Source organism: Lolium perenne, chromosome 7 (genome assembly GCF_019359855.2).
Source record: "Lolium perenne isolate Kyuss_39 chromosome 7, Kyuss_2.0, whole genome shotgun sequence".
NCBI lineage: Eukaryota > Viridiplantae > Streptophyta > Magnoliopsida > Poales > Poaceae > Lolium > Lolium perenne.
The window spans coordinates 159,819,732-159,832,681 of NC_067250.2; the positions used below are offsets into that span (position 1 = coordinate 159,819,732).

The 12,950-nt window shown below is 55.1% G+C and overlaps 1 protein-coding gene across 1 annotated transcript; it reads right to left on the minus strand.

Annotated features, from left to right (window-relative positions):
• Nucleotides 1-540: 540 nt before the first annotated feature.
• On the minus strand, nucleotides 541-12,208 carry LOC139833745 (uncharacterized). The gene is made up of 4 exons (XM_071824091.1): nucleotides 12,149-12,208; nucleotides 1,596-1,758; nucleotides 956-1,302; nucleotides 541-558 (listed from the first exon to the last, which is right to left on the minus strand). Exons 1-4 carry the CDS (start codon nucleotides 12,206-12,208, stop codon nucleotides 541-543), a joined length of 588 nt encoding a protein of 195 aa, XP_071680192.1.
• Between the last annotated feature and the right edge of the window lie 742 nt (nucleotides 12,209-12,950).

Sequence of the window (12,950 nt, forward strand, 5' to 3'; positions counted from 1 at the left end):
ATCTCATAGATGCCCAAGAGGCTAAGAAAAACAAGCCGGACAAGGCTGACGAGGAGACTAAACGTCCCTGGAATGTCAGGTTACTCCGCCCATTTTACACATGAGAGCAGGAATGTATGTATCCCTTGTATCCCTTTTGTGAGTTATGAAAAAGCTTGCGCCAAGAGCGCTGTTTCCGACAAGTTTTTCGCGTACTTTACCTTGTTTCGCCAATTGGCTTGAACCCTCTCACGCGGTCGGCTCAGTAACGTGATCCGGTTTCCGACAGCCGGCTTCGATCCAGCTACGGACCGCAACCCGGCTGTCCGGTGGCGGGAGTAAGGCCTAGGGAGCCGGCACGCGAAAAACGACTAAGGGAAAGAGTAAGCGAGTTGACTTGCAACTTTTCATAAAAGTGCCGGATTGCCGAATTCAGCTCGTTCGACTGAAATACTGTCGGCCTCACCCAGCGGCCCGCTCTTGATCCGGCGACGGATCGCAAGTCGGACGTACGACCGGCAAGGGCACAGCCAAAGAGTGGGGCGGACGGGAAAAAGCGAACTAGTCGAAAGAAAGCAACTCGGCACACAGATGATTAACAAACACATTAAAGCGTGCCTTAATAAAAGGATAATAACATTGTCTTACATATGCACCCGGCATCCCGGGGATTTAACGAATTGTCTTGGCAAAAGCATAAGGAAACAGGTAAAAGCTAAGCGCCGGCTGGATCAGAACCAGCCGGGGGAGCATCAGCAGAGCCGGCCGCCGGGTCATCCTCGGGCACATCGTCCGCCTCCTCGTCCTCAGCCGCCTCCTCCTCGTCGTCAGACGGCGGATTCGGGTCCGCGATGAAGATGGACTTGTCGACGAAGTCGGCAATGGCGCAGGCGCGGGCAAGCCGAGCAGTCTTGTTCTCCGCCGGGAGCTTGTCCTCCACGCCGGCGCGCCGGAACTCCAACTGGTCGAGGCTAACCTCGTTATACCAGGAGAGCACAAAAGATAGCGCCATATCGGCCCCGGCGCGCATGGCCGACTCCTTCCAGTCCAAGAAGCGGTCGGGAGCCCTGTCCAGCCAAGCGATGAGCTTGGAGAGATCTTCTGGCAGCGTCTCCGTCGGCCACAGCAGTCGGATCAGCTCCTCCGCCGCCTTCCGCAGCTCCCAGCCAAGCTTGGTGACCGGCTCCACGCGGGCGGCGATGGACGCCAGATAGTCGTCCATGGTGAAGCAGTCGGAGCTCTGCTCCCCAGTGGCCTGCCGGCGATCCTCCCGCGCCCTGCCAACAGCCGCTAACGCCTCCTCCTGCGCCTCAGGGAAGGCCGCTGCAAAGAAGAAAAGCATGTCAGAAGCCATCAAAGCCGAAATAAGCTGAAAGATGCAAGTTTTCGAAGTCCTAAAGAAAGCCTGGCGACAGCCGACAAGAACCGACTGCCCCCAGCCCGAAGATGGAGATTCCAAAGCTCTAAAGAAAGCCTGGCGACAGCCGGCAAGAACCGACTGCCCCCAGCCCGAAGATGGAGATCGAAAAAATCGTTTCTGCCGCCGGCTGCCAACCTAAGCCGGCAGCCGACGGCCGAAAGCCGGCAAAGGGGAAGGCATAAGACAAAAGGCTCACCCGCCAAGCCGCGGTCGAGCGCGCTAAGTTCCTCCAACCACCGCTTGGTGGTGGCCGACAGCTCGTTGGACTTGGTGGTCACCTCTTGCTGGAGCGAAAGCCGTTGCCTTTCCACCTCCTCCAACCGCTTGCTCAGACCCTCCAGCTTTTCCTCCTGTTCCTTCTTGAGGGCGGCAAGTTCCTTGAGATGGTTAGCCTCAAGAAGGCGCAGCCGTTTCAGCTCCCCGTCAGCCACCTTCAGCCTGGCGGCAGCAGCCCGGTTCGCCTCCTCACTTGTGGCGCATTGAGCGCGGGCAACTCGGAGGTCCGACTCAAGCTGCGGGACCCGGGCGGCCTCAGCTGCAAGCCGGCAAAAACAAGCCGTCAGTAAAACAGAAGCGTAAAAAAGAGTAAAGGCAAAGAGAGAAGGCCTCACCCTTGACAGCCTCCAGCTCGCGAGCCAAGCCGGCTCGCTCGATCTTGGCCTTGTGGTAGCTAGTCACCACCTTGTTGTACAAGACGGTGCGTCGCTCCGTAACCGCCTGAAAGAAACAATCAGATATCCAGACGAAACCCGGACCGGCTCCAAGCAGCCGGACCATGCCTCGGAGGGCTACCAGGATAATAACAAAATTGCAAAAACAAGAAGACACCTACCTTGTCAGCATCCTCCAGCGTTGCTAGCTGGGCAAGGGCCTCGGCGGCTTTGTTCTTAAGGGCGGCCCGGTAGCCGGAGAAGACCATCTTCATGGGCGCCGTACCAGGCTGCCCCTCCCGGTTGAACACCTCGCAAGAATCCGCCGTATGCCACGCAGCCTCCATGGTGCCAGCCGAGCCAAGGCTGGAGTCAGAGGCAGACGGCACATGCAGCAGCCGGGCCCCCTTGGCCACGTGAAGGCCCTCAGTTGGGCCCGGCGGGCCCCTCGTCCTCACCAGAGCGTCCTTTGAGCGCGCTGGCTCCCCCCTCGCCGGCTCCTTCCCGGTCGGCTCCCTCCTCGTCGGCTCCGAAGCTGGAGGCGGCGCGGTCGAAGCAGTCGGCCCGGTGGGAGCCGTCGCATCCGGCGCTTGAGGCGCTCCTTTCGGAGAACTCTCCAGCACCACGACGTTGGGCGCGGGCCCGCCGACTCCGGTCGAAGGCGGCGCAGCCCCACCAGCTCCAGCTCCTGCCGCAGATGGCATGCCCCTGCCAGCTCCGGCTGCCCGCTCCACAAACGGGGCGCGGCGCGGGAACATGTCGTCTAAGGTCGGCCGGCGCGCCGGCTGACCCTGGTCTCCGCCGCCAGGCGCCGCAGAAGGCGCGGCAGAAGAGGACGCCCCCGCAGAAGGTGGCGTGGCCGCAGGCGGCACGTTAGCGGCCGGCGGCGTGCGCGCGCGTGCTGAAGGTTGCGGGGTTGGCTCCCTCCTTTGCCGCTGAAGCGGCGACGTGACGGGAGGAGCCTGCCGAGAGCCACCTCCCTGGGTAAACTTAATCGCGGCCCTAGTCGAACAAGCAAGAAAAGATAAGTACAGAGGAAGGAAAGAAAAGGAATCAAACAACAGAGGAAAAAGAACTCACCCGGCTTTCTCCGGGACCTTCTTGGGCGCCAGCCGGCGCTGTTTCTTGGCCCTTGCCTCCGAAGCGGCCGTGGACCCGACTGATGAGGTCTGAGACCCGTGTGTGGCCCGATCTCGCGGATTGACTTCGAAACCAAGGGGGAAGATGGGAAAACGCGAGGAACACGAAGAACACGGCGATGAACACGAGGAACTCCGAGACTCACGCACACACACACCCCGATACACCCGATGCTTACCTCCGTGGCTCGATGGACCACGCCAATAGAATCACCCGGAAGAGGCACGCGGCAGAATTCCCGGTGAGAGATTGGGATTGGAGAAGAAGAGCTTGGTGAGGGAGAGAGAGTATCTTGTACTAGAATCTCACTCAACAAGTTCCAAATCAACAACCGAGGTGCCTTGATTACAGAGGGATGATACCCAAGGGAGACTAAGCTCAAATTTAGGTTTGAGTTCAAAACAAGTCTAAAGAGCTAATGAGGGGTTCCAGCTACTTATATAGTCATACACGGCCAGCAAGGGCGAGCAGTGCGCGAATGGATAAGTTAAGGCAGTTTGGTGGGGCATTCTCGTCAGGTCCGGTTTGGGGCCGGTCGGACCGGGCCTGGGACCGGGCTGTCCGGTTTGGGGCCGGTCTGACCGGGCCTGTGACCGGGCCGTCCGGTCATGGGTCCGGTCGACCGGGCGCAAACCGGGAAAACTGCGAAGTTTCCGGTCCTGGGTCCGGTCGTCGTCCGGTACGAGGGAGCTGGCCCGGTTTGCGCCCGGTCGACCGGGCCTATGACCGGGGCGTCCGGTTGTAGGTCCGGTCTGACCGGGTCCTGGACCGGCCAGCGTCCGTCTCTTCCTTGGAGCGCTTCGTGCGACGTCTGCTTCGGCTTCATGATCATCTCCATGTCCAGTTGCTTCTCTCCTTCCCTTGACCTTGGCGTCTTCTCCTCCCCGTGGTCTTGACGCGCCTTGTACCTAATGACACATAGCGCGTCGGCATGAGGTAGCAATCCATCCAAAGGGGTACCAAGATCAAGGGTGGTGAGGAGCGAGTTCACCTCATCATGAAGAGCTTTGACTCGGGCTCGTGTCATCGGTCCACTAGGGGGACTTGTTGGTCTTGGTGTAGCGACGTCGGTGACCGGGGCTACATCATCTCCCCCCCCTTGGGAAAGAGTCGTCCTCGACTCTTGCACCTCCTCATCTCCATGATAGGGTGACAAGTCCGAGACGTTGAACGTGTTGCTCACCAAGTACTTGGATGTTGGTATGTCGATGACGTAAGCGTTGTCATTGATGCGCTTGAGGACCTTGAAGGGGCCATCTCCTCTTGGCTTGAGCTTGGAGTTTCGCTCATGGGGAAACCGGTCCTTCCGGAGGTGGATCCAAACGAGGTCTCCTTCTTCGAATATCCTTGCCTTCTTCTTGGCGTTGATGTGGTTGGCTTGACGAAGAACATGTGCTTGTATGGTTGCCCTTGTCTCTTCATGTAGTTTCTTGACGGCGGCGGCGCGCTTGTCGAAGTCCATGTTGATGCGCTCGTGGAGGGGAAGCGGAAGTATGTCGAGTGCCGTGTAAGGTTCGAAGCCGTAGACGACCATGAAGGGGCTCCTTGATGTAGTCTTGTGCTTGGCGCGGTTGTAGGCGAACTCGGCGTGAGGAAGGCACTCCTCCCATGACCTCAAGTTTTTCTTCACGAGGACCCGTAGGAGGGTGGAGAGGCTTCGATTGACCACTTCCGTTTGGCCGTCCGTTTGCGGGTGCGATGATGATGAGAACAAGAGCTTGACTCCAAACTTCGCCATGATTGACTTCCAAAGATAGCTCATGAACTTGACGTCTCGATCCGACACAATGCTTTGCGGTACTCCATGTAGGCGAACGATTTCCCTGAAAAACAATGAAGCAATGTGTGAAGCATCGTCGCTCTTATGGCAAGGTATGAAATGAGCCATCTTAGAGAATCTATCCACTACAACAAATATGGAATCATGACCATGCTTAGTGCGAGGCAAGCCTAGAACGAAATCCATGCTAATATCTGTCCATGGTGCAAAAGGAATAGGCAATGGCATGTAGAGACCATAAGGGTTGGAGGTAGACTTAGCTTGTAAGCATGTTGTGCACCGACGGCAAGGCGTTCCACATCTCGCTTCATCTTTGGCCAATAGTAGTGGGTTGAGAGCATGGCATATGTCTTGTCACGGCCAAAGTGGCCCATAAGACCTCCTCCATGAGACTCTTGCAAAAGCAATTTTCGAAGCGAAGACGCGGGAATGCAAATCTTGTTGGCTTTAAACAAATAGCCATCATGCAAATAGAAATCATCCACTCCTCGCTCAACGGAGCACTTCTCAAAAATGGGAGCAAAGAAAGAATCGGAAGGATAGAGTTCTTTGATCTCTTCAAGTCCCAAAACATGAAAATCCAAACGAGTTAACAAAAGGGTGTTTTTGCGGGAAAGAGCATCCGCCACAACATTGTCCTTGCCCTTCTTGTATTTGATCACATATGGGAAGGACTCAATGAACTCGACCCATTTTGCATGTCGTTTGTTCAAGTTGTGTTGGCTTTTCAAATATTTCAAGGACTCATGGTCGGAATGAATGATAAACTCTTTTGGCCAAAGGTAATGTTGCCAAACTTCAAGAACACGAACCAAAGCGTAGAGCTCCTTGTCATATATAGGATAGTTGAGGCGTGCGCCATCTAACTTCTCACTATAGTATGCCACGGGTTTGCCCTCTTGCATAAGAACACCGCCAATACCAAGCCCACTTGCATCACACTCAATCTCAAAAGTTTTGGCAAAATTTGGAAGAACAAGAAGTGGAGCTTCGGTAAGACGTTTCTTCAACTCATCAAAAGCATTTTGTTGGGCCTTGCCCCAAACAAACGGAACATTCTTCTTGGTAAGCTCATTCAAAGGGCAAGCGATGGTGCTAAAGTCTTTCACAAAGCGGCGATAAAACCCGGCAAGTCCATGGAAGCTTCGGACTTGGCCAACATTTGTAGGGGTAGGCCAATTATGGATGGCCTCCACCTTGGAAGAATCAACTTCAATCCCATTAGCGGAAACCACAAAACCAAGAAAAACCAATTTGTTTTGAGCAAATGTGCATTTGGGGAGGTTAGCATAAAGCTTTTCATGGCGCAAGATGCACAAGACTTCTCTCACATGTTGCACATGGTCCTCGAGGTTTTTGCTATAAATAAGAATATCATCGAAGTAGACAACCACGCTCTTGCCAATGAGAGGACGCAAGATGTGATTCATGAGGCGCATGAAAGTAGATGGTGCATTGGAAAGACCAAAAGGCATAACGAGCCATTCATAGAGACCAAGTTTGGTCTTGAATGCCGTTTTCCATTCGTCACCAATAGCCATGCGGATTTGATGGTAACCACTACGCAAATCGACTTTAGAGAAAATCGTGGCACCACTAAGTTCATCAAGCATGTCATCTAAACGCGGAATGGGATGGCGGTAACGGACGGTAATGGCATTGATGGGGCGACAATCCATACACATCCGTTGCGTCTCATCCGGTTTAGGCACGAGGATCACGGGAACCGCACAAGGGCTAAGGCTTTCACGGACATACCCTTTGGCGAGGAGATCTTGAATTTGACGGTTGATCTCCTTGGTCTCTTCGGGGTTGGTGCGGTAGGCGGCACGGTTTGGGAGCGGAGCGCCGGGTATTAGGTCGATGCGGTGTTCTATGCCGCGGAGTGGTGGTAGTCCATGAGGGAGCTCGTCGGGGAAGACGTCTTGAAATTCCTGCAAAAGAGACAACAAAGACGGAGGAATGTTGGTTAAGTCGTTAGTTGCCGACGAGGGTCCCTTGCATATGAGCACGTAGTGCAATATGGTGGATGGGTTCTCTTGTAGCTCTCTCCACTCACTCTTGGTGGCTAGAAGGACACTCTTGGACTCACTCATATATGGCTTGTGGTGCTCACTATCTTTGTGGTGGGTCGCTCCCTCTCCTCTCATCTCACTATGGTGGGTGCGGAGTTGTGCCCTCGCTAAAGCCTTCGCATTATCCGCGATGATTTGGCTAGGAGTCATCGGGCGCAATTCGAACTTCTTGTCGTTGACCTTGAAGGTGTATGTGTTGGAGAGTCCATCATGTATAGCCTTCTTGTCATATTGCCAAGGGCGGCCAAGCAACATGTGGCACACCGTCATGGGTACCACGTCACACTCGATGGTGTCCTCATAAGGGCCGATCTTGAAGTTGACGGTGACGGTATGTTGTATCTTGACGTTGCCCTTGTCACTCAACCATTGGATATGGTAAGGGTGAGGATGCTTGCGGAGAGTGAGGTGGAGCTTCTCACACAACTCGGTGCTCGCAAGGTTGTGGCAACTTCCACCATCGATGATGACCTTGATAGACTTGCCACCAATTCCGGCACGAGTTTGGAAGATGTTGCACCGTTGTTCTTCCATATCATGAGGTTGTGTGGTTAGCACCCTTGTGACCACAAGTGAGGGACTTGGGTCATGCTCACATAAGAGAGGATCTTCTCCACTTTCTTGTTCATAGGCTTCTTCACTTGCCACGGCGGCTTGCACAAGGGCTTCATATTCATCTTCATCAAGAGTCTCGATGTCACCATTCTCCATAGTGATCATGACCTTGGTGTTCTTGCACTCAAACGATTTGTGACCTTGGGTGCCACACTTGAAGCAAGTGACACTAGAGGGTCCCGTGGATGCCTTAGAGGAGGCGGTGGAGGAGACCGTTTGCTTCATGCGACTTTGGATAGTCGTCTTCTTGGACGGTGTAGAGGATGCGTCGGCCTTGGCACTTGTAGCATAAGGAGTTGATGTAGTAGGAGGAGTCGATGTAGCGAGCTTGGAGGAGAAATAGGACTTGGCCTTGGAGTACTTGATGTCCTCAATCACTTGGCGCTCGGCCTTCGATGCTTGGTGGACTAGCTCAACCATGTTGGAGTAAGGTTGGAACTCGACAATCCTCTTGATGGGATAAGTAAGGCCATTGAAGAAGCGAGCAATTGTTTGTTCTTCGGACTCTTGGATGTTGGCTCGCATCATAGTGAGCTCCATCTCCTTGTAGAACTCCTCAACGGTTTTGGTGCCTTGCTTCAAGTTTTGGAGCTTGTTGAAGAGGTCTTTCATGTAGTGCTTTGGGACAAAGCGAGCATGCATCTCCTTTTTCATATCTTCCCAAGTGTCAATTGGAGGTTCACCCTTCTCTTCTCGGAGAGTGAGGACTTGCTCCCACCAAGTGTTGGCGTAGTCTTCAAACTCGAGTGATGCCATAGCCACTTTCTTGGCACCGGAGTAGTTGTGGATGCGGAAGATCTTGTCCACCTTGAGTGCCCATGAGAGGTAAGCTTCAGCGTCGTCTTCACCTTTGAACTTGGGCATGTTGAACTTGAGCTTGCCATACATGTTCTCTTCATCCTCCAAGTTTCTTCTACGAGGAGGGGCGCCGTCAACTCTTGCGGCTAGAGGTGGAATAGGAGGTCTTCTACGGCCAACCATAGCATTGGGTTGGTGGTGGAGTTGAACACTTGCTTCACTTGGTTCACGGTGAGGATGTGGTTGAAGATCTTGTCGCGGTTGAGGACGATGCTCAATGTTGGGTCTCTCATCTTGATCATGGTGAGGCTCTCCTCGGCCACGTTGGTCATGGTGAGGGTGGCGACGAAGATCTCGCCGAGGTGGATCTTGAGGATCTTGGTCTTGGGGATGGCCATCACGCCCATGGTGAGCATGGCGATCCGCTTGGTGACGATCTTGTTGAAGGCCTTGAGCTTGTGGAGGACGCTCATGCGGACGAGCATGGCGATGTATTTCTCCACGCCTAGAGTTGGAGCGGGAGTCTTCATGACGAGTATGTGAGCGATGAGGTCGATGATGGTCTTCACGCCTTGAGGAGGAGCTTGGGGACGAAAGGCCACCATGAGAGTAATGGTCTTCATGCCTTGAGGAAGAGCTTGATGAAGAGGAAGTAGAGCGGTGTCGACGATGGCGACCCAAGTTGGTGATGGCGCGCTCGAGGCTATCCATGCGCCGCTCCATGTTGGCATCATTGGCCGCCATTTGGCCATTCAAGTTGTCCGTAGCTTCACGAAGAAGGGCCAAGTCTTGGTTGACGGTGGAGAAGTTGTGAGCCACCTCATTGTATTGCTCATCGATGCGCGTCTCGAAGAGAGAGAGTTGCTCCTTGAACTCTTGTCGTTGCGTCCATAGGTTGTGTTGAGTAGCCAACCTCTCGGTGTTGCGAAGGATCTCTTCATCCCTATTGGTATCTCCGGTCCTATCCATGATGCAAAGACAAGAACTATGTTGTGTATGTTAGTGGAAGGAGACTACCTCGTACCCTTACCAAGGTAAGATAGTATTGAGGCAATCCACCAAACCGAAAGCAAGATCAAGTGTATCGGGAACACACGCAAAACCACACGCAAAAGCTAGCAAATATGGTGTTAGGCGAGTGTTGTGGAAAGCCAAAAGACAAATCCAAGATCGAGTATGTTGTCAAAAGTGGGTGAGGTCCAAAAATCCAAATGTCAATGTGAAGATCACTATAAACACGGAAAAAGTTGTGGAACACACACACGAGATAAACGGGGTTAGTGCAACCAAAAGTGAGCGGAAAAGTGTATGTATAAGTGCTCGGTGTCACACTAACACAAGGAGAGCCAAAGCTTTGGTTGCAAAGGAAGAGACAACAAGATTCACACGTGGCCTCTCTTCTCCTATCTCTCTTTGCTTAAAAGCTTTTTCTCTTTTGTATATGGCGGCACTTGCACTCGTTTGTATCTTTGGTGGCACGTGGACACTTTTGTGTATATGGGCGTATGGATGTATGGATGTATGGATGTATGGTGCTACTCGCACTCTTTTTGTGTTTTTGGGGCTTTTTGACGCACTATGCTAGCGTTAGCCTCGCTTTTGCTATCTTGCCACACGAGTGTTTGCTTGGGTGCCTTACTCAACGCGACACACACACCTCACAATGCGGGGCCACGTGCAATGTCTCGCAACACTAGACAAGCAATGCTCGATGGGATAGATCGCAAAAGGAAGAGGGGTTACAAGGTGACCTGCAAGTTATACCTGCGATGATGGTGGTGGTGGTGGTGGTGGTGGAGATCGCCGGATGTCGAGGTCGAAGGAGGGGGCGTTCTTGCGCCCGGTCTGGGTCCGGTTGGACCGGCTCTGAGACCGGCCTGTCCGGTTGCCGCCCGGCCGACCGGGTTACGTGCTGGGCCGTCCGGTCTGTGCCGGTTGACCGGGCTCGAAACCGGATTTCGCGGGATGAAGGTTTCTCTCTCTGTTCTTCACGAAAACCAAGCCAAATCGACCAAATCGAAGGGAAACGATGGAATTGGAGGCTAAAAAGTTGGGGAAATAGTAGATCAAGCACAACAACACCAGATCCACGGACCAAAACCACTCAAAACGCAACCAAATCACAGATCGGTCAAGAGGCAATTTAGGGCTATTTTTGGGGATTTTTTGAAAATTTTTCTAGGAACGAAATCGGGTGGGTGGGAGGTCAAATCCGCGGTAACCAAGAGCTGCTGATACCATATGATGAGGTCTGAGACCCGTGTGTGGCCCGATCTCGCGGATTGACTTCGAAACCAAGGGGAAGATGGGAAAACGCGAGGAACACGAAGAACACGGCGATGAACACGAGGAACTCCGAGACTCACGCACACACACACCCCGATACACCCGATGCTTACCTCCGTGGCTCGATGGACCACGCCAATAGAATCACCCGGAAGAGGCACGCGGCAGAATTCCCGGTGAGAGATTGGGATTGGAGAAGAAGAGCTTGGTGAGGGAGAGAGAGTATCTTGTACTAGAATCTCACTCAACAAGTTCCAAATCAACAACCGAGGTGCCTTGATTACAGAGGGATGATACCCAAGGGAGACTAAGCTCAAATTTAGGTTTGAGTTCAAAACAAGTCTAAAGAGCTAATGAGGGGTTCCAGCTACTTATATAGTCATACACGGCCAGCAAGGGCGAACAGTGCACGCGAATGGATAAGTTAAGGCAGTTTGGTGGGGCATTCTCGTCGAGTCCGGTTTGGGGCGGTCGGACCGGGCCTGGGACCGGGCTGTCCGGTTTGGGGCCGGTCTGACCGGGCTCGTGACCGGGCCGTCCGGTCATGGGTCCGGTCGACCGGCGCAAACCGGGAAAGCTGCGGCTTCCGGTCCTGAGTCCGGTCGCTGTCGTCCGTACGAGGAGCTGGCCCGGTTTGCGCCCGGTCGTCCGGGCCTATGACCGGGGCGTCCGGGTGTAGGTCCGGTCTGCCCGGGTCCTGGACCGGCCAGCGTCCGTCTCTTCCGTGGAGCGCTTCGTGCGACGTACGCCGGCTTCATGATCATCTCCATGTCCAGTTGCTTCTCTCCTTCCCTTGACCTTGGCGTCTTCTCCTCCCCGTGGTCTTGACGCGCCTTGTACCTAATGACACATAGCGCGTCGGCATGAGGTAGCAATCCATCCAAAGGGGTACCAAGATCAAGGGTGGTGAGGAGCGAGTTCACCTCATCATGAAGAGCTTTGACTCGGGCTCGTGTCATCGGTCCACTAGGGGGACTTGTTGGTCTTGGTGTAGCGACGTCGGTGACCGGGGCTACATCACCGACGCCGGCCCGCTTCCTCCCCTTCGGCGCAGAAGTCGCCGTGCTCGTAGGCGGCGCCGCGCGCAGAGGCACCGCCGGGATGGGCCCCGTGCCGGATTGGGCCGGCTCCGCCTGCAGCTGCTCCTCGCTCACCTTCCCGCCCATGCTCAGGCGAAGGCGGCGGGTTATGCTCCCCCTGGCCGCCCTGATCCCGCGCCACCGGCAGATCGTCGTCGCCAGCTTGGTCACCGGCTAAGTCAGCCGGGTCAACGAGATCCGGCGTCCAGACCTTCGTCGCCAAGTCGCCATCCTCGATGCCTTGGCGGGTGAAAAGCTGAAAACAAGACAAATATCGAGTCGGCCATGCTGCCGCAAGTCGGAAGACGGAAAAACATCAAACTTACCAGTTCAGGCGGCTGCTCCCGATCGTAAGGCGGCAGCCCCCAGTCCCAGTTGTCCGGCATGTTGGCCTTGGTGATGTTGTTCACCCGGTGGGCCACCTGGGACTTGGAGAGCTCCAGCTTCGACGTCCGTGTCGGGTCGAGCCGGCCGGACATGTGGCCGATCTTGTGGACGCGCCACTGGAGCGGTATGACCCGGCGCGAGATGTAGGTGCAGAGGAGGTCCTCGGCACTCAGCCGGCCCTCCGCGACGCACTGGCCCAGGAAGTCCCACAGGAGGTTCACCTCCGCGTCCGGATCCGAGGACTTGGGGTTGTAGCCCCAGTTGATCCGGCCGACTGGCGGAGCCGGGTTGAATTCCGGCAGGTTGAGCCGGTCGAAGGCCGGGCTCTCGTTCCGCACATAAAAGAAAGACATCTGCCAATTCTTCACAGAATCGACAGTCGGAATCCGCGGGAAGGACGTACCCGTACGGGGATAGATGGAGGCGGCGCCGCAGGTCCTCAGGCGGCCTTCGGTCGTCTGCGCCTTGATGTAGAAAAGCCGGCTCCAAAACTCCACGTCCGGCCACAAGCCGGCGTAGCCTTCCATGAAGGCCACGTAGCAGCTGAGGAGGATCATGGCGTTGGCCGGCAGGTGGTGCGGCTGCAGGCCGAAGTGATCGAGGAACCGGCGGAAGAAGTTGGAAGCCGGCAGACCCAATCCGCGGTCGAGATGCGCGCCGAAGACCACGCGTTCGCCGGGCTCCGGCCGAGGCTCCTCCTCCGCGCCCGGCGCCCTGGTAATCACCCCCGCCGGGATGCGG